A 22,461-nucleotide genomic window follows, 5' to 3' on the forward strand; every position below is an offset into this window, starting at 1 on the left:
AAGCTAGAATTTCACGTGAATTAGTACAGCTAATTTCAATTTTTTTTAAAACAGAGCATCAGTTTGTGATCTCTGCTTTAAACCCATTGAAAACTCACCTAAGAACAAACAAAAGCATGTGATATAATCAGTTTAAGTAATAACCACGATTCACCATTACATCTCTGCCAAAAGATGAAAACATAGTGAGGATAAACTAGGTAGAATTATAATTTTTATCTTTTAAAAATACCACTGAAAATTTACAGTGAAAATAAAACAAAAGTAAATGTATGTATATATATATATACACATATATCAAACTTACTTTGGGTTATCTAAGTCATATACCACTCGATCTACGATATCACTCTGATGTATCAGTCTCTCAATATCTTGAGCAATTTTTGTCCTGAAATCATAAAACAGAATTTTGAATAAAATTCATTATTATATATGCCAACACACAACTTTCTCCAAAATGTGTTGGATGAAAAAGTGTAAATGATAAAAATTTCATGAAAAACAGTAATTCCTCTAACTATATATTGTGTACAAAAATTATCAATACATAACAAGACAAAAGTCAATATTTGTCAGAGTCTAGGTTCTAGAAAATAACCACGAAGAATACAGCCACAAATCCAACAGTTAAACAAAAAAAAAAACCTTGTATGTTTATTATACCTTTCTACATAGAAATGGTGTGGATTCACACAAAATTTCTGAAAAGTAACAGCATTATTAGAAGCAGTAAAGACCTGAAAAGCCCAACATTATATAAGGAGTTGTTTTTTTGGGTTTTTTTTAATGCAACCAAAAGGAATTTCATCAAAATGGAATTGGCAACCTGACTGCATGTCTTATTTTGAATGAAGTTGAACATATCTTTGTGGTTAAGAGTCAATAGTATTTCCTTTTCCTTATTTTTCATTTTATTTTGATGAATGCACTTTTGTAAAATATCTTAAATGCTTTTTGAAACTAGGCAATATAAATATTTTATAATAAACATGTATTATAAAATACAGCTAGATTTTTTTAAAAAACACCACACAGAGATCAATGTTTAGGAAACACTGAGCTTCTGTCAACGGTGATGGTATAATTTGGGAATGGATAAGGGTGATGGTTGAACAATATAATAAACATAATGCCAATGAACTGTACCTGTGAAGATTGTCGAAATGTCAAATGATTTGGTACATATATATTTACCACAATTAGAAAACAATATATAGAGAAAATGGAGAAAAAAAAATGCTCTGGGGGATGAGACAAAGATGGACCTTTCTTTCTAGGTTTTTCTCATTTTCTAATTCAATGGAATTTGAAAACAGAAAAAATACTAAGCATACTTTAAAAAAAGAAAAATTTCATTGTAATTTTTAAATCCAACCTACACCAAAAACACGGGTTCAAGTAATCATTACTTTGCTCTCAATAGAAGATTTGTTAAATATTACTGTGTTATCTACATAGAACAAGCACTGGTGGCACAGTTAAAGCGCTCAGCTGCCAGCCAACAGGTCAGCAGTTCAAACCTACCAGCCACTCCACGGGAGAAAGATGTGGCAGTCGACCTCCCTAAAGATTACAGCCTTGGAAACCAGATGAGGCAGGTCTACTCTGTCTTACAGGGTCACTATGAGTCGGAATCAACTTGGCAGCAGTGGGTTTGGGTTGGTTTAATCGACATGGAGGTATGAATCTTATAATGGGCTTTTCTCCTTCCAAATAAGGCTAGGAGATGTTTAGTGAAGCTTTATTCATTTTATACTGCTTTTCCTTTTAAAAAGATTGATGATGGCATACAAGAAAGATAACCATAATGGTACTGTACAAAATAACAATATAGATATTTTCACTGAATAATTTTAAAGGAGTCTAGTACTTCCTTCTTCTGAAAATAATAAACAGTACATAAATACTCATAAATGTTGACTACAATCAATTACAATTGTTACTGCATTCAGACAGAGACTGGGTTAAAGCTGGCAATCAATTTACAAAGGGTTTATGGTTTGCTTAAAAAATAAGTTGAGGAAAGACTAGGCAAATAAGTAAAACTAGAATCAACATTCTCAATATATTTCAAAAAAGAAGCATTTCTGAGTGTATCAGAAATACCTATTACCTGGCCCATATCTGATGTTTTTCAGAACCATAAAGTCTTCAGACTATCTAGTACAGGACCAGCAGACTCTTTCTGTATGCAGCCAAATAAATATTTTAGGCTTTGCAGGTCGTATGGGCTCTGTTGCCACTACTCAGTTCCACCAAGGTAGCATACACACAGCCATAGACAATACATAAACAAATGGGCAAGCCTGTGTTCCAATAAAACTCTGTTTATGAATACTGAAATATGAATTTCATATAATTTTCATGTGCCAAAAAATATTAATTTCTTTTTTATTTTCTTCAACCATTGAAAAATGTAAAAACCATTCTTAGCTTACAGGCTAAAAACACAGATAGGCAGTTGGCCGGATTTGGAACACAGGCCATATTTTCCCAACTGGGATCCAGGTGAATGACTATCAAACTTTTTTGCTCAGGACCTACAAGAAATACATTTTAAAAATCATGACCCAACACATATACACACACAACTGAAACAAAAGTTTTATGAAACAATACTTAGTTGTAATACATGTGGTGTACTGTTATTTTCTATACTGTCTTAATACTGGTTACTAATGAGTATTCATACAGTTTGAAAAACACTGTTCTAATTAAATTCTCTGCTGTTTATTGGGAAAACAGGTTTCTAGAGAAAGTTATTTGCTCAAACACACACTCAGAGTTAGTGAGTGGGAGAGCCAATTCTAGAATCTAAACCTTCTGACTGCCATTCAAAGCACTTCCTGCCCTGCCAAGATGTTTCACCACACTGCCTGACCACTCTCATCACGTCAAATCCAACTGTCCAATGACTTCTGCTATATGCATTTCTTCTTTCAGCCTCAAATTAATGTCACCTGAAGGAACAAATAATTCTGAACAGTTTTCTACCCATTATTCAAAAATGATGGGTGAAAAGAAAGGAGGCTTTAGAGGTATGGTGGCATCTTTGAGTACTGGAACTACAATGCTCATGAAAATTTCCACATAAACACCTGACAAATATTTGCAGAAAAAGTATATAAAATAAGCAACATTCTTCAAATATCAAAGTACTACTGTCTATCATACAATTTGTAAATATTTTAAACATATTTTTTGCAGTTGCTATACCTAAAGTAATTAAGATTATTGGGAAAGTCCTATAAATCTAAATAATGTTAACAGAACCATACTGTTTCATTGAAATATGGCTCTATTCGTGTCTCAGGTCAAGTCTCTGATATCCCTGGCAACTATGCCAAACAAGATAGAGAAGTGGAAATTATGACAAATATGATAAACACTGTCCTTTGCAACATAGCATATATAGTTTCTAGGAGGTTATACAAATCATTTAAACTGAGTAATAGCCATCACACAAAATATACAATGATGCAGACTAGCTGAGAGAAGTTTTAGACTGCTTTATAATTTATGACTTATTTCTCCCTCAACAAATTGGAAGGCAAAAGAATGGCTTCCTCAGGGTCATGAAAATCAGAGGGGGCATCTCTCTACAGGGAAAGAAATCTCAGAAACATGTGGAAAGACACGGATCATTTGACTTTCAAAGGTATTTTGGAGCCCAGTCTCTTCCTTTTCTCATTACAAATCCACCAGGAGCCAACACAGGTACAGACTTTTACACTACTGTGTTTTCTGTGTTTTGATTCCCTTGACCTCCATCTCCTTTTATCTGCATACAAACATCTATTTTTAAAACACGTATACCAACTTTTACCTTTTGATCTTTCATCATGCTGTTACCTCACAGTATCAAAATAATACAGCTTTGGTTTGAAGAGTAGACAAACTCAGTGGTACATTACATTGTATACATATACAGTGTCATGGATTACATTATGTTTCCCCAAAAATGTGTGTGTATCAATTTGGCTGGGTCATGATTCCCAGTATTGTGTGGGTGCCCTCCATTTTGTGATTATAATTTTATGTTAAAGAGGATTAGGGTGGGATTTTAACACCCTTACTAAGGTCACATCCCTGATCCAATGTAAAGGGAGTTTCCCTGGGGTGGGGCCTGTACCAGCTTTTATCTTACAAGAGATGAAAGGAAAGGGAAGGAAGCAGACAGTTGGGGACCTCACACCACCAAGAAAGCAGTCCCAGGAGCAGAGTACATCCTTTGGACCCAGGGTCCCTGTGCGGAGAAGCTCCTAGTCCAGGGGAAGACTGATGAGAGGGCAGACAGAGAAAGCCTTCCCCTGGAGCTGCTGCCCTAAATTTGGACTTGTAGCCTACCAGACTGTAAGAGAATAAATTTCTCTTTGTTAAAGCCATCCACTAGTGGTATTTCTGTTATAGCAGCCCTAGATGACCAAGACACAGAGTAAAAAAAAGTCTATTACTTCAGAAAAAAGTCCTACATGTGGCCTAATATACTGAAAAGGATGGATTCCAACAATTCCAAGGTCAATGTTTCAGGGACAAGGAAAGAGAACTCATCATAAATACTGAGAGAAGAGAGGGTGGCAGGAGAGCCACAGTAATTCCTTGTCTATATAAATTCCTCCCCATCAGGATAGGTCAAGGAGAGAAAGGAAGTGGAGCTTGGGACTATGGGTGGAACAATACTCTCTGAAAGACCGAGCCAGTCAAGGACAAAACCAACATCAGAAATCACTGCTCAGAGGGCAGAGGTCACCACAGCTGAGGGTGGTGGCTCCATACCTGCAGTGGATGTTTAAGGATCCACAGAGATACCACAGCTATTTCAGGTCATTACACATTTATCTGCAATATGGCTATACTTAATTAAAACATTAGGTTTCTTTACTTATTGTCTGTAAAGGTATCAACTAGGCAGAGTTAGCCCTGGCTACCAAATATTGATCAGAGGCTCTGACTGGCAGGAATATGTGTCTCTAATTAAAACAAGTAAGAGTCTAGATTGAGGAAAGCTTTCATGATATGGGATACACAAGGAATAGTAAGGATCCTTGGTGATTAAAACTAAGGATGGGAATCAGACACACGATAGTTAAAAACTTTATTCTGCAATCTTCCTTCTTTCCCATCTTACCTCAGATATTACGGGCTAGTAAGAGAAAAAAAAACTTTCAGATTAAGCCATTTTAACAAGGAAATTTGCTCTGAGGGTTGAAAGAACACTTAAGTTCAGAAGTGCTTTCTATAGACACGATGACATCGCTGAGTTTGGAGAGGCACAGAACCTAAGAGGTGATGCTGAAAAGGAGAAAAATCAAGTTGCTGACTGATTCTAACTCCAGGTGTGTCAGTTCAAGTCCTATAATAAGCAGATGTCATAACACAATCAGACATACAAAAAATGTAATGATGGAAACCAAGTGACAGAACAAAGGGGAAATGGAGCAATCATAGGTGAGAAGGGCCATCAGCTGAGAAGCAGGCGTGTTGCCTGGGAAAGGAGAGAGTAGTCATTGGGAAGAGCCTCAGACTGCAGCGCAGCACTGGGAAAGTCTCGGCCAGGCTGATGGGGAACCCCAGAGCAAAGACTGCCTGTTAGCAGGTCCCTCGTGGCTGAGGCATGGCTCAGCTCTATTACTCCCACCATGCTCAGTCACTGGCAGCCCAGAGAGAGTGTGGCCTCAGAATAAACGCTGACAGATCCCAAAGATGTGGCAGCTGAAGGCTGTCAGCCACTACAAGCCTCCCAGCAGGTTCCCTCTTGAAGGCAGATCTAGTGGCTCATTCCCATGGCTGCCACAGTCCACCCCTTGAGCTGCACACATCCACTTCTCTACCCATATTTGAAGAGCAGCTCTTGCACAGTTTCTGTGGATCTCTCTTAAGCAGAAACTTAGAAAAGCAACATTAGCAGGACCAACTTCATCCCCATTGTTGTCAACTGTTCTCAGGGCTGCAACTGATCATCTCCATCCCCCAGCTATCACCTCCTACAGTTCTTGGCAACTGATCTATTTAAGTGACCCAAACCCTCCTTGTTGATCGGTCTGAGGCCCTGGTAATCATATAATTCTCAATCAAAAGTGGCTGCAACCTGCCCATTCACAGTTAAAAATGGACAAGGGAGTACCAAAAGGAAATAAGTGCATCACCTGAATTCCACACACATTCGATCCTGCCTGTTCCCATTGTGTAAAAGCAACCCTACCTCCTCTAGCTTATACAGATCAATTACCTTGCCAAGACAGTAAAACCTCTACTTGCCTGCTGGTTCCTTAAATTGGATACTTTCTGAGGTAATTGGAGCCCCATGGTAAGACTGCATCCACTTTGGGGACCAGGACTTCTGACCCTGCAGAGCCTAGAGGTACAGGGACAGGAAGCACAAGGTCCTCCTGTGGGACACTGGGAGTGATGGTGAGTAGGGCCCTTCTCACTCCATCCTTCTGGTATTTTTCCTATTGGGGATACAGAGTCATGCAGAAGTTTCAAATTTAGGGCAATTGCTGCATCCTAAAAAATGGTAACCAATCCTGGCAGTGTATTTCCTCTGAGTTGGAGCTTCACCTGTGCCTTTCAAAGGCCATTCTAGCACTCCACGAAGCCAGCTGCCTCTGGGTGTTACATTACGTGATATAACCAGTGGCTGTCATGCATAGGCCCACTCCACACATCTTTTTCAGTAAAAGTTAAGTCCCCTGCTCTGATGGTATGCTGTGTGTGATCCTGTATCTGTGGATCAAGGAGATGACTAGAAGCATAAAATACACACTAAGTTGCCAAGTAAAAATGATGAATTACACTAGATGCTAAAGAAAAAAACAAAATATAGTTGCTGCCTTAAGAAGAATCAAATACCTATAGCACCGTCCTCCTTCATCATGACATACTATACTGACATCAAGAGTATGCAAATGGCTTTATACTGACACACCATCAACACAAAAACTGAACTATAATCACTGAAAATGGTCCAGCCTCACCAAAAGGTATTTATACGTCAAATAATGATTCACTACTTGGCAACACTTAATAGTATTTGTAATATCTAATATTACTTGGCAATATTTAATAACCTTAATTACTGCTTTTATGAATCTCGAATTATTATACACTGTACATTTCCAATTTAAAATTTCAAACTTTACAACAAAATGGAGTCCTGGAGGCACAGTGGTTAAGAGCTCAGCTGTTAACCAAAAGGCCAGCAGTTTGAATCCACCAGCCACTCCTTAGAAACCCTACGAGGCAGTTCTACTCTGTTGTATAGGGTTGCTGTAAGTTGGAATCGACTCAACAGCAACGGGTTTTCGGTTTGACAACAAAATAATACTGTTCATACTGCTTCATTCAGAGCCTCTTTTTAAATCATATACCTAAACCCAGTTCAAATGATCAGCAAATTTCTAAATAAATGGTAATATTTATCCACAGATTATTAAACAATCTGTTTTTATATTCTGAAATTCAATCTAAATTAAAAAACTTCTAAATCGTCCAATTGTCAGGTTTAGTATGCTGGTTTCTTTTGAATAAGTAATGAGCTTAAAAAATGAACAAAATAAACACACAAGGACAATTTTCAAAGCAATGCAAAACTTCCAAGGCAGGGTAAAAAATGACAATAACTTTAATTTGGAGTAATGTTCTTCTTAAATACCAAAGTAACTTTTTTTCTTTTTTTAAGTATGCTTCATATTTTGACAATGGTCTTATTTAGAAGGGAGAAGAAATCTGCAACTCACCTTTGTACACCATAAGGCCTTTCTAAAATAGGCTCTTTGAATGGAGGTGGAATGTGACCAAAATAATCAGGATAAGCCACCTCTGAATATTCTGGGACAGACTTTGTACTTTTCACAATCTCAACATACAGATCTGAGTCATGGAGTGTTGGTCCATCAGGCACATCAACTGATGCTTGTTCTACTGATGAATTAGACTCAGTATCTTCATCATCTTCAGTTTCAACTCCAGTACAGCAAAGCTTCCCTAGCTGAACTGTTCTTCCCTCAAACAGAACATTTCCACAAGAAGCCATGTGTGGACAAGCTTTAGTGCATGAAAGGACAGTAAGAGGAAGACTGTAGTCCTTCTTCATTCCTGCAGTAAAAGCCGGGGATGTTTGAGAAGGAATATTCTGCAATGTAATTCGGTCCAAGGCCTTCACAATATCATTATTTACACCATGAACCAGAGAAATAGTTCTATTCTGATCATCTAGCTGCTGTTGTAACAGTTTGTCATTATCTTTTGTCTCTTCTTTTGCTAGATCCACAAAGGTAGGCTTCTCATCTTCATCTCCTTTAAAAGATACATTCTCCTTCATTACAACATCTTTCCTTAAATCACCTGAATTCCCAGATGGTTCTTCTCCTGCTGTAGGAACAACAATAGGACCACGGACTTTTCCTTCAAATACAAAAGGCTTTGGTTCTTTGGAGACTAAATCATAGTCCTTCGAAAATAAAAAATAAATAAAAAATAAAAGTTTAAAGTTTTATCTGTAAATATTAAAATGTATTAACAAACCTAAGATCATAAACTCCTCAAATTCACATGGAATCACAAGGGGTCCCAAATAGGCAAAACAATCTTGAATAAATTTTAAAAAAGAAGGAAGACTCACATATCCATATATGATAAAGCTATACTAATCAAGGCAACGTGGTGCTGATATAAGGACAGACATATAGACCCGTGCAACAGAACTGAAAATCTAAAACCCATACATCTATGGCCAAGTGATTTTTGTAAGGAAGCAAAATCCATTCAATGGGGAAAGAAAACTCTCTTCAACAAATGGTGCTGAGGCAACTAAATCTCCACATGCAAAAGAATAAAGTTGGGCCCATATTCACACTGCATACAAAAATTAATTCAAAATGGATCAGTGACCTAAATATAAGAGCTAGAACTATAATATTCTTAGAAAACATAAGGGTAAAGCTTCAAGACGTTCTTTTCGGCAACTGATTCTTAGATATGATACCAAAAGCACAAGGAACAAGAGAAAAAAACAGATAAACTGGACATCATTAAAACTAAAAACTTCAGTGCACAAAGAAAATGAAAAGACAACCTACAGAATGAGAGAAAACATTAAGCTAGAAATTAATGGGTGCCAATCTTAAGAGGTTAATGCAAAATAAATAAATAAAAACAAAAAAAGAAGGCAGGAAAATCAACACATGGAATTTTAAGTATATTGTTTAGAGATGTTAGGATTAACTTCAAAAGTATGTTAAAAGTGACTGCATGAAATAGCAGGTGGGAGACAAGCTGCTATTTGTCCTGATTAAACTATGTAAAACTATTTGACTCTTTAGAGTTTATGCATACATTGCTTTAATAAAAATATAGAATCAAATTAAAAAAGGAAAAAAGAAAGAAAAAACAAAACATAAAAGCCCATATGGTAAATGTAATCACACCACCACAGAAGTATTAAAAGAGAGCTGTGAAAATGTAGAATTTTCACACTTCCAAAATTCTGCCATGGAGAAACAAGAGCAAATGAAACTATAAATAATGTCACTAAGAAAAAATAATCACAGCTTCTAAGTGTCATAAAAAAAGCCACCAGCCAACATAATATTTAATGGAGAAAGACTGAAAGCTTTCCCCTTGAAGTCAGGAACAAGACAAGGTTGCTCACTCTCACCACTTCTACTCAATATTGTATTAGAAGTTCTAGCCAAAGCAATAAGACAAGAAAAACAAATAAAAGGTATCCAGACTGGAAAGGAAGAAGTAAAATTATCTCTACTCATGGATGACATGATCCTATACACAGAAATTCCAAGAGTCCACAAGAAAACTTCTAGAGCTAGTAGAGGAATTTAGCGAAGTTGCAGGGTACAAGGTCAACAAAAATTAGTTGAGTTTCTATACACCACCAATGAGAATCTGAAAGACAAATTAGGGAAACAATTCCATTTACAACAGCATCTAAGAGAATAACATAGCTAGGAATAAATCTAACCAGGGACATGAAGGATTTATACAATGAAAACTACAAAACACTGCTGCAAGAGATTCAAGAAGACTTAAATAAATGGAAAGATGTTCCATGTTCATGGATTGGAAGAGTTTATATTGTTAAGATGTCAATACTACCCAAAGTGATCTACAGATTAAATGTAATCCCAGTCAAAATTCCAACAGCCTTCTTTACAGAAATAGAAAAATCAATCCTCAATTTCATATGGGATGGCAAGAGGCCCCAAATAGTTAAAACAATGTTGAAAGAGAAGAACAAAGTAGGAGGACTCACACTTCCTGATTTAAAACATACTGTATAGCTACAGTAATCAAAACAGCCCGGTAGTGGTATAACAACAGACACGTAGACCAACAGAATAGAATTGAGGGTCCAAAAATAAACCAACAACTGATTTTTGACTAAGGTGCTACATCCATTCAATGGGGAAAGAAGAGTCTCTTCAATAGATGGTGCTGGGAAAATTGGATTTCCACATGCAGAAAAATGAAACAGGATCCATGCCTCACACCACAGACAAAAACAAATTCAAAATGGATTAAGGACCTAAATTTGCAAACTGTGTTGATGTTGTTAGATGCCATCGAGTCGGTTTCGACTTATAGCTACCCTATGGACAACAGAACATGCAAATTAAAACCACAAAATTCCTAGAAAAACAAGCAGGGGTAACACGGTTGGGCCTAGATTTCAACAATGGATTATTTAAAATAACAAAAGCACAAATGGCAAAAGACAAAATAAATAAATGAGACTTCATAAAAATTAAAAACTTTTGTTCATCAAAAGACTTTATCAAAAATGTGAAAGGAGTGGGGGCAGTTCTACTCTGTCCTGTAGGGTTGCTACGGGTGACAATCAACTCGATGGCAACACGTTTGGTTTGGGTTTTTTTCCTATAGTTTTAGTGGAAACAGTTGTCGCTCCTCTTTGAAACTGATCTCTCACTCAGTAGAGTGACTAACTCATCCAGAATTGCCTGGGACTTACCTCATTTTAGCACAGTAAATCTCACATCCTGGGAACACCTTCAGGAACAGGTCAACCAGGACAGCTGGTCACCCTTAGAGCTTTTATTCCATCTCTTTCTGCATGGTGGTAGAAGTCCCCCATCCCCCAACTAATCATTCAATCTTTTGCTCTGATCACCCTCCCTCCTTCTCACACCCTCAAAAGAGTTTACGGGGTCTGTTGCTAAACAACTCAACATCTCCAGACTTAAACCACACCCTGCCTTTTCTCCAAAAACCTCCAAGGTATTCAAGTAGACATGCTCTGCTGACACTGTAGACTCAACATATCCCAAACTAAATTCATTCTCTTCCCACAAATACAGGTCCCTGTGCAGAGGGGTACTGCCACTTTGGAGGCAATCATATACAAAAGGCAATGTGATAATAAATACTGGAATTTAAATTATGCATGCCTATCTACCCTAGAGAAACATTTGCATGTCTTTAAAGGAGGTAGATACAAGAAAGTTCATTAGACCATTATTTGTAATAATAAAAATGGAAACTACTCAACAGTTGTTAAAAAAAAAAAAAAAAAGTGAAAGGACAAGCTACCAACCTGGAGAATATCTTCAGAAACCATATATCCCGCAAGAATCTTAACAACCAAAATATATATAAAACTTCAACAACTTAACAACAAAAAGATAAATAATCCAATCATAAAATGGGCGAAGGACTTGAGTAGACATTTCACCAAAGAGGACACTCAAATGGCCACCAAATACACGAAGAGTTGCTTATTATAATCAGCCATCAGAGAGATGCAAATCAAAACCCCAATGAGGCACCATTTTACTCCTACTAGGATGGCTAAAATACAAAAACAGAAAATAACAAATGCTGGAGAGGATGTGGTGAAATTGGAACCCTTATCTATTGCTGGTAGGAATGCAAAATGGTACAGCCGCTGTGGAAAGCAGTACAGCGGTTCCTCAAAAAACTAAAAATAGAACTACCATATGACCCAGCAAATCCACTCCTAGGTATATACCCAAAAAACTTGAAAGTAAAGACTCAAAAAGAGACTTGTACTCCGATGTTCACTGCAGTACTACTCAGGATAGCCAAAAGCTAGAAACAACCTAAATGCCCATTAACAGATGAATGGATAAACAAAATGTGGTACACACGTACAATGGAATACTACTTGGCCAGTAGAAGAAATGAAGTCTTGATACTTGCTACAGTATGGATGGAGCTTGAAGACACTATGCTGTGCAAAATAAGCCAATCACAAAAGGACAAATATTGAATGACCTCACTTTTATAAGAAAGACAAGAAAAGGCAAATGTATAGAGACCAAAGTTTATTAGTGGTTGCCAGGAATGGGAGGGAGGGGGAAAAGAGGGGTTAAGGGTGATGGAAAAATCACATTAATTAAAGGTAGGGTTGCACAACCGATTATTGTAATTAACTGTCTATAAGTTGTACACCTATTAAAAAGCTGAACTGGCAAAAGTTCAGCTGCTGAGGCTGCTTATGTACAACCAAACATCTCATAGGATTTGGTTCTTGGTTTGGAGGTTTAGGGTCATGGTTTAATGGGACATCCCATTTTACTGGCCTAATAACGTGTTTAGTGCTTCTATTCTACCTCCTAGTTCACTGTGTAGTGCCTGGGGTCTTAAAAGCTTGTATGCGGCCGTTCAAGGCACAACAATTGGTCTCCATCCATCTGGAGCAACAGAGAAAGAAGGAGAGTCAGGGACAGGAGGATACAGAATGTGTGGCTAACTGCCTCCATGAACAACGGCCTCCTCTGCCATGAGACCAGAGGAACTGGATGGTGCCCAGCTACCATTACTGAACATTTTGATCAAAGATTCCATAGAAGAATCCTGACCAAAAGGGAAAAAACGCAGAACAGAATTTCAAATTCTCATGGACTCTAGACTTTCTGGAGCCATGGAAAGTGGATGAACCCCTAAAACTATTTCCCTGAGATAATCTTTAAACCTTAAACTAAAAATATCCCAACATCTTCTTAAAACCAAACAAGTTTAGCTTAACTAGTAAAAAATGTCTGCCTTGAGTTTTATGCTCTTTTAACAACTATCTATTTTGGGATCAGATTGACAACAGCAAATGGAAAGATTAGACAGGGACCTTAGGAGGTAGTATGTTTACGTTAATGAGGCAGGAACAACTCAGAAAAGGAGGGTGAGAATGGTTGCACAACTCGAAGAATGTAATCAATGTCACTAAATTGTATGTTTAGAAAACTGTTGAACTGGTGTATGTTTTGCTGTGTATATTCTCAACAACAACAAAATAAATAAAATCTAGGGGGAGGAAAAAAAGCAGAGTAAGGTTCCCTCAAAAAGTCTGTTGATAATTACTTTAACTCCATATGACACCTTCAAATGAAGGCCATTTTGCTTCCATGTGGGCACTGAACACATATCTGGAAACAAAGTAGGTGGTGTTTGGGGTTCAAACATACACATCAAGTCATTTTAAATTTCAATAGGCAGTGCTGAGAATGACATGTAAATCCAAGTTGAAAGTCATTATCAAAATTAATTTCATTTATGTTTAATATCTCAGGACCTATCAGGAATTGGTAAGTTACGGCTAAGTAAAATTATTTCAAACACTTCCTAACTGGAACCGACCAATTTTTTTATTCCTTGAAAGCACCTCACTTAAATGTGCTGTAGGCACACATTTCATAAAACAGACACTAAAGTACTTGAACAGTGCACAATTCTGAAACTTAAAACTGAGAAAGATAGTCAAGTGCCAACACAATGACTTGAAAAGTAATTTTCCAATAAAAGACAATATGTTATTTCCCATATCATGGGCAACAGATGGAGAGCTCTGGCCTTGACACCATTTACAAAATTATTCTGCTCTATTCCCACATCAGAACTACAATTTGTAATCACATTATATATTTCTCATACAGACATAAATAGGGAAGAAAATAGGTGATTTCTTCAGACAATCATCAATTCCCTCCCACAATATTTTTCTGCTTTGATTTAGCAGTATTTGTTGCCTCCGGATATTTTATTTTCAAGGGGTTCTTAGCTGGGCACAAGGGTATTAAAAGAGGAGCCAGATATTTGCTATAGGTTGAACGGAAAAAAGGTACTCTGTACCCTTTCCAAATTGCTTCTCCCTGCTTTTCTTTTCTTCGACAAACACCCTCTCATTCATTCCTGCCCTCCCTCTACTACCTTCCAAGGAACCTCAAATCTACGGGAAGCACCAAAACACGGTGGGAGGCGGGTTGGGGGACTTGCTGCTGCTTCTCCCACTGCATCCAATAGCAGAATAACTGGAACTATGAAATGTAAACACTAGTTGGCAAATATTTCTCTTTTTTTTTTTTTTTATCATATATAAGCTGACATCAAAAATTTTTTTCTTTAAACAACTAGGAATTAAGTGTATGGAAATGAGGGAGGAGGAAGTGCTTCTGCAGCAAGGGCTAAATAAATCTTGGAGATTATCTAGTTCAAACCTGTATTTTATAGTTGAAGATCCTCAGCAGTTTCAAGGACTTACCCAAGTACCCAGCACAGTTCAGCAGCAGAGTGAGAATAAGAAACTAGATGTACTAAATGCCATCAATTCAACCAACTTTATCACTATTTGCTGTGTAATCCAGGCTGAATACTTATATTCTAGTAAATGAGGATGTTATGGATTGAATAGTGTCCCCCAAAAATGTGTGTCCACTTGGCTAGGCCATGATTCCTAGTATTGTGTGGCTGTCCTTCATTTTGTGATCTGATTTAATTATCCTACGTGTTATAAATTCTAACCTCTATGATGTTAATGAGGTAGGATTAGAGGAAGTTATGTTAAATGAGGCAGGACACAATCTACAAGATTAGGTTGTTTCTCAAGTCAATCTCTTCTGAGATATAAAAGAGAGAAGTGAGGGATATCCTAGCACCAAGCAAGAAGAGCCAGGAGTGGAGTGCACCCTTTTGGACCTGAGTTCCCTCCACTGAGAAACTCCTAGACCCAGGGGAAGACTAATGCCAAGACCTTCCCCCAGAGCCAACAGAGAGAGAAAGCCTTCCCCTGGAGCTGGTGCCCTGAATTCAGACTTCTAGCCTCCTAAACCATGAGAAAGTAAATTTGTTTATTAAAGCCATCCACTTGTGGTACTTCTGTTATACCAGCAATAGATAACTAAGACAGAGGGTAAGATATGTTAAAAAGTCACTCTCCTTGTGAACCAACTCAGATTTTAAGATTTCAATTTCTCCTCCTTCTTTCTCTCTTCCCCCCGGTTATACAGTTAACTATGGAGGGGGTGGGGGGGAGAAAAATTTAATATACATCGATTCTATTTTTAATTCAGCACTTTGTTAGCTCTCATCTCCATCTTAAACGAACAAAATAGATACAAACAAGACTCTAACATATGACTCTGAAATGTCATTTTAAAATACATAAGAGTAAAAAACTATGTCAATTAAAGGCAGAAAAATTAAACAGCTAGTCCAACCCGTTTTTTTACAGATAAGCTATCTGTAGCTCTGAATGTTTAAATAATTGTCCAGGGCCACTCAGAAAAGCAATACTATCTTTTCCTTCTTAGGAATGAAAGCAGTGATTATAGGCTTAAGAGAGATAAAAAAAACCTCTTTATTAAAATCAGGTAAGATACTGAATTTTCTATGTTTATACCTGAAAATCATCAACAAGCTCAGGGAAAAGGTGTTCATACATTTTTAGTTCTTCTAGAGCTCGTCCTAGTTCTTGCTGAGGTTTTAGTTTGTTAATATCCGTTTCAATATCTTCATTCTGAAATAAGACAAATAGCACGTCATCAGTGAAGGAAACCATAAAAATTACAGAATGTATTTTTAGATTTAAAATTTTCCAAATTATTAATTACATGTAATTAGAATCAGAGAGTAATCACTGAATGAAAGTTTTATTTAATTTTACCTTACATTCAAATTTGCTTATTATTTTGAGGTTGTTGTTGTTAATGCTGTTAATTTTTGTTTGGTTTTTGCCAGATATTCTAATATAACACAGTATTTGGGCTCCTCAAGACAGAAAAGCCACATGTATGTCTATGTAGTACCTCAAGTCACATTGGTATGTCACTATTATGTATGCTTTCAACACTGTTAAACACTTTCAAACTGCATATGTACAACTCATTCACGACAGGAAGTTAGAAACAGAAATATACAGATATACTTCTGTGATGCTCTCTAACCAGAAAAACTTTAAGTCACTAGCAGCTTACAAGCTGTTAGAAACTATGATGGTTAAGTCATCAAAAAAGTTATTTAGAAAATTTTTAACTTTAGGAATTGATAATTTCATAAGCAACTCCTTAATCTCTCAAAAAGCAACATCAGTGATGTTGTACACAACCCCTTAATCTCTAAAAGATGCAACATCAGGCAATCGTCTATCCTTGAAGATGTAACACACTAAACATAACATCACTTGGCCCTATCGTATCAGAACAAGGCTACAAAATTATATATAAGCAGTGAGTTTCAGCTCATTCCTTTGAGAGAAGAGCAGAGGCAAGAGACCCTTCTCTAGACTCTGATACTCTCCCAAAAGGAGACCCTGCTAGAAACTAAAACTGAGATTCTGCCCACCACCGCCAACCTCTGACCCTAGCTACAAGGGACCTCCACCAAGTTCAAGCCGTGGTCAAGCCTTTCTCTCAAGACCTCTCATAAAAGGCAAAAACTGAAAAAGTCTAAAGATTGAGACTCTAGCCAATAAATCAGCATTGTAACTGTTAAATTCTGATTCTCCAGTGCTTAAAATGTATCTCTTCAGGTCTTAGCTGTGTACCTTGCAATAAACTAAATGACTTTATATATGACAAAGTTGAATTTCTACTGATTTCTAAAATTAAAAACCTTCCAGGACATCACAGTATCAAGATCAAGGCTAAGTATGCTTTCCCCAATCTCCCTAATTGTCATCATTACGCTCATATCAAAGGGCAGTAAAACTTAAAAAGAATTGAATTGAAAAACATATGTATATGGTGGTGACAGTGGTAATAATCAAAAGAGCTAACAGTCATTTGAAACTCAGAATGTATAAAGCACTATGCTAAGCATTTTACATAGATTATCTAATCTAATCTGCATAAGAACGCTAAGAAGTAGATAGTATCTTTAACCCCACTTAACTGAAGAAGAAACTCAGACACAAAGAGGTTAAGTGGCTTCCCAGAAATTACACAGCCTGCAAAGACAAGGGCCAGGAAGCAAAACCAGTCAGGGTGATTCACAGCATACATTTTTAACCAATATGAAGTACTGCCTCAATACAGACTAACGATTACCAAGCACTCTTAACACTCTATGGTCAATAAAGTTCACTTAAAAAGTTCAGTGTCACCAATCATTCTGTTTTTTGGGGGGCTGGGGGGTAAAGAGTAGAGCAAAAGCCAGAAATTATTCCCATGCCCCTTTAGGAAAGAAGAGGGTAAACCTAAAGGAAAAGTATGTCTTCAGAGAAACAGAATATTTGGTCTGTATGCTATTCAGAAGGAGCCCTGATGGCACAGTGGTCAAAGTGCTCGGCTGCCAAACAAAAGGTTGGCAGTTTGAACTCACCAGTGGCTCCACAGAAGAAAGATATGGCAGTCTGCTTCTGTAAAGATTACAGCCTTGGAAACCCCATGGGGCAGTTCTCTCTGTCCTATAGAGTTGCTGAGTTGGAATTGACTCGACGGCAGTGGGTTTGGTTTTGGGTATGCTGTTCAGAGAAGACCTGATGCACACCACAACGGGAGGACAAGTGCTGGCTTACCTACTATACAAGCCCTTTTCTAGGACCCTCAACAACTCTGGTCTCACATCAATACAAACTCATCATGACCTTCACTGATGGTTAAAGAGAGATAGCAATACCACTTATTAATTTTTAATTGGTACTAAGAGAAATTAAAAAGTAGACAGTAACTTCCAAAATAAAATAATGTACAAAGGTCTTCTTTTTGTAAACATACTAGTTCAATATCCAACATCATGTTGTGAAAATACAGCCTTATGTAATGTCTCTCCACTTTTCCTTTCTTTTTTTAAATACTACCGGTAAAACAGGCACATCAAGGAAAGAAAACTACAATACTCTGAGAACTCAGTGAGAAGGAATTCTCTGTTTTGGTTTCCCACTCCTTAAAGTTCTTCTAAAGTTATGGAGTGGGAAAAATGTATTGAAGCTTATATACAGAAAAGTCTTGGCTAACAGGAGACGGGTCTTCTTGAGCTTTCAGGTTTCCATAAATGCTCCAGACTCTGAAAAATCTGGGGCAAAAGAATGGAATCACTATGGTATGAAAAAAAGTCTCTAAGTACACAACCACAATAAAACACAAATATCACACCCACTACAATGTAGCAGTTTACCTAATGCATCAAAGTGATGGAATTCAGGTAAAAAGAAGAAGAATTAAGGACGTCCATACCTAACAGCCAATGACAGTAAGCAGATAGCAGTTAAGAAGAAAAAGAAGATAATACAGTTCGACAGTCTCAAAGAGCCAGCAATCCTATAGTCCTTAAAAGAAAATAATATTTTACTGCAATACAGTTGTAAACAAAGTGGACATTCACACCAGACTATTTTATTCTAAATCACCACTCCACCACTTATAAGCTAGACTGATAACCATTCTGTGCCTCAGTTTCCTCATCTATAAAGCAGGAATAATAAGATTACGTAGTTTATAGGACTGCTATGAGGATTAAGTGGCTAACATACATAAAGTGCTTAGACTAGCGTAGGGTAAGTGTTCAATAAATACCAGCTGTTGTTGTTTCCTTACTTTTATTATAACTACCAAGCTAAGGGAGAAAAAGTGGGGGAAATGTGAACAATCACCAATACTTCAGTGAACAATGCCAGCCAGTGACTGCATTCTTCAAAGACGTCAATGTTACAAAAGACAAAGCCGTGAAAACGTTCCAGATTGAAGGAGACTAAAGAGACAAGATAATTATATGCAACACCTGATGCTAGATCCTGTACTAGAAAGGGAAAAAAATCTTACAAAGGACATTATTAGATCAACTGACAAAATTAAAATACGGATGGTAAAGTGTTATATTACTGTAAATTTATGAAGCTGATAACTACTGTTATGACTGAACTGTGTCCCCCCAAATGTGTTGTAAATCCTAACCTCTATGCCTGTGGTTATAAACCCATTTGGGAATGGGCTGTCTTTGTTATGTTAATGAGGCAGGATTAGTGTAGGGTGTGTCTTGAGTCAAACTCTTTTAAGATATAAAAGAGATTAAACAAGTAAGCAGAGCAAAGATGGGGTAAGACACATGCCAAGCCACATGGAGATCTCCAAAGAATCAGGAAGCAGAAGCTGAAGAGACAAGGACCTTCCCTGAGATCCAAAAGAGAGAGAAAGCCTTCTCCTAGGGCTGGCACCCTGAATTCAGACTTCCAGCCACTTCTAGACACAGTGGCTACAACAGTGGGCTCAAGCACAGCAAGGATTGTGACGATGGCACACGACCGGGCAGTGTTTTGTTCTGTTGTACACAGGGTCGCTATGAGTCGGAATGGACTCAACAGCAACTAACAACAATAAGCCACCTGAACTGTGAGAAAATAAATTTGTTTGTTAAAGCCATACACTTGTGGTATTTCTGTTATAGCAGTACTAGATAACTAAGGCCATCACTATTCTTAGAAAATATAAAATGACATGTTTAAGGATAAATGACCATGATACATGGAATATGTAACCTACCCTCAAATGGTTTAAAAAAAAAATGTATGTATTTCTCACACACTCACAACAATGTCCAAGCAGCAAACTCAGAGCCACTGTTATAATTCCTGTTGAGTTTTATTCCCCTACCAAGTTCTCTGTCTTTACATCTGTAGTCATCAAAGTAACAGATATTGTTAATGAGAATCCTGAGCCATGGAGAATAAAATAAATTACACTCGCCATAATTTGTTTTTAAAAGACATGTAAGTATACAGCACATATCAGAAAAATTTTCTATCAAAATACTGTATTTTAAAGTTACAGACTTTGTAGTATTAATCTGGGAACATTTATTACCCCTAAACACATACAAGAAATCCAAACAATAGATATGAATATAACTACCGTTATCTAAGGAACACTTTACATACAGAATTAAATTTTTCCTAATTTGGATCCTTCTAGTTCTTTAACTTGTGTCAGTTCAGAACCACAAACATATAGTCTTTAACAGTTACACCATTCCTGGTGGGGCAAAATTCACTTACCCCAGATTTCATTGCCTCGACCATCAGCACCTACACTGTTTTTCTTCTTTATAGCTTCTAGAGGCCAGGACACAGACCATCATGTGTTCCAGACTGGCTAATGGTATACTTGACAATTTTGCCAAAGCTTGCCCTAATGATCACATTTGGCAGTAATGAAAATGTTTCTATATCTCCTGCTAAGATGTCTCCTTCTAGTATCTTAGATTCTACCTCCAGAGGAAGTCAAATACCGAGTGTTCTCTAATTTTGATGTAGTACTCCAAGACAAAAAGGCCCAAACAGATAAGAATAAAATAATTCATCCCCCCACCTATAACAAATGAATTTTAAAAAAAGCAACAACCTAAGCAGTTCACAAATGAAGGAGACCAGCCCGTTTTTCTAGATGCTAAAGTAGTCCTCTCTACCAAAATATACCAGACTATGCAGCTTCCAGAGGTGTAATGAAATTCTGAAAATTTACCTGCCTCTTTTACCTAACATCTCATGTAACATGACGATTATGTTACCTTTTCCCAATTCAATAAACACTCCTCTCCATTTCCTTGTCCAGTTAACTGAAACCTAAGAATCATTATGTAAACACTAGTTCTCACAAAAACTTATCAGTTACAGACTATTTTCCTACTATTTTTGTATCCCCCAAAAGATTGTTGGGAAGGTAAGACATTTTGCAATAAGTTGCCACAATAGATTCTCAAACCTCTTTCCTTGAAATACTTTCAAAATATAAGTCAGAAAAATAAGAAAAATCTTCTTGTTCAGGGAAAGAGAAAATAAGTTACTTTCAGGTCCTCTCCAGATCAGTGATTTCAAAGCAACATCATTTGCCCATCAATAGCTTATTGTTGTTATTGTCATGTGCTGCCAAGTCAATTCCGACTCATAGTGACTCTATATGACAGAGTAGAACTGCCCCCACAGGGTTTCCTAGGCTGTAATCTTAAGTGAGTAGATTGCCATGTCTTTTCCTCAGGGGCTGGTGGATTTGAATCACTGATCTTTCAGTTAGCAGCTAAGCACTTTCACCATTCCGCCACCAGGGCTCCTTTTAGCTTACTGTAGTCATCCACAATAAAAAGATGTGGACAAAAAAAAATAGCCCTAGTGGTGCAATGGTTAAGTGCTTAGCTGCTAACCGAAAGGCTGGTACTTCAAACCCACTCAACAGCTCTGCAGGAAAAAAGACCTGGCGATCTGTTCCCATAAAGAATACAGTCACTATGAGTTGGAATTGACTGGACAGTACCTAACAAAAACAAAAAGCTATCTCTATTTACCCAATCTTTGTTTTACAACTGTAGAATTTATCCAGTTGATTAATAATAGAAATGTATACTAACCTTAAAATTTTGATCTATGTCATCTTCATTTTCAGTTTCATTTTCAGCTTCTAAATCAATATCATCGTTGTCATCACTTTCATCTACTACGTCATCCACTGTGATACAAAATGAGCTATAAGTAGGCCAGAGGTAAGCATTCTACAACATGCACATCCAAAGGTATAATGTTATATATATAAAGTATTTTCAAGCACCAAAAAAAAAAGTAAATGAGATTTCTTATGAAAAATGCCTCTAAGGCTATCCCAGGGGTTGAAAAACCTACAATATGTGAAAGTGATCTAAATTTTGGAAAGCACTGCAAAAAAAAAAAGAAAAAAAATCAGTGCATTTTTACCATTGTTCTCAGTTTTAAAAAATTAATAACATCAATGGAATACTACTCAGCCATAAAGAGAAATGAAGTCCTGATCCATGTTACAACATGCATGAACCCGGAAAACCTTATGCTCACTCAAGTTAGTCAATCACAAAAGGACAAATACTATATAATCTCACTTACATGAAATAACAAGAATAGGCAAATGTACAGAGACCAATGCTTACTACTGGGTAGCAAGGGTGAGAAGGAGGGGGAGGGGGCAGCCACTGTTTAGGAAACAGTGAGTGTTCATTTAGGGTGATGGGAAATCAGGCAACAATGACGGGTAATGGTTACACAATATGATTAATGTAACTGACATCACTAAATTGTACACCCGAAAAATGTGGAGCTGACAAATGTTGTGTTACATATTTTTTACAATAAAAATAAATTAATATCAGTTGGATTCCTATACACCAATAAGGAGAACGATGAAAAGGAAATCAGGAAAACAATACCATTCATAATAGCCCCTAAAAAGATAAAATACT

General features: G+C 37.0%; 1 protein-coding gene across 5 annotated transcripts in view; it reads right to left on the reverse strand.

The window, feature by feature from the left end:
* AGTPBP1 (ATP/GTP binding carboxypeptidase 1) overlaps nucleotides 1–22,461 on the reverse strand; it is a 201,717-nt gene that overhangs the window by 92,941 nt on the left and 86,315 nt on the right. For all 5 annotated transcript variants that reach the window (XM_023735793.1, XM_012556959.2, XM_023735796.1 and 2 more), the window contains 4 exons: nucleotides 21,604–21,701; nucleotides 15,671–15,787; nucleotides 7,743–8,455; nucleotides 308–391 (listed from right to left, as the gene is read on the reverse strand). In XM_023735793.1, coding sequence (XP_023591561.1) covers nucleotides 308–391; nucleotides 7,743–8,455; nucleotides 15,671–15,787; nucleotides 21,604–21,701 — 1,012 coding nt within the window. The remainder of the gene's footprint in view (nucleotides 1–307; nucleotides 392–7,742; nucleotides 8,456–15,670; nucleotides 15,788–21,603; nucleotides 21,702–22,461) is intronic.

The sequence above is a fragment of the Trichechus manatus genome, unplaced genomic scaffold, assembly GCF_000243295.1.
Source record: "Trichechus manatus latirostris isolate Lorelei unplaced genomic scaffold, TriManLat1.0 scaffold00082, whole genome shotgun sequence".
NCBI lineage: Eukaryota > Metazoa > Chordata > Mammalia > Sirenia > Trichechidae > Trichechus > Trichechus manatus.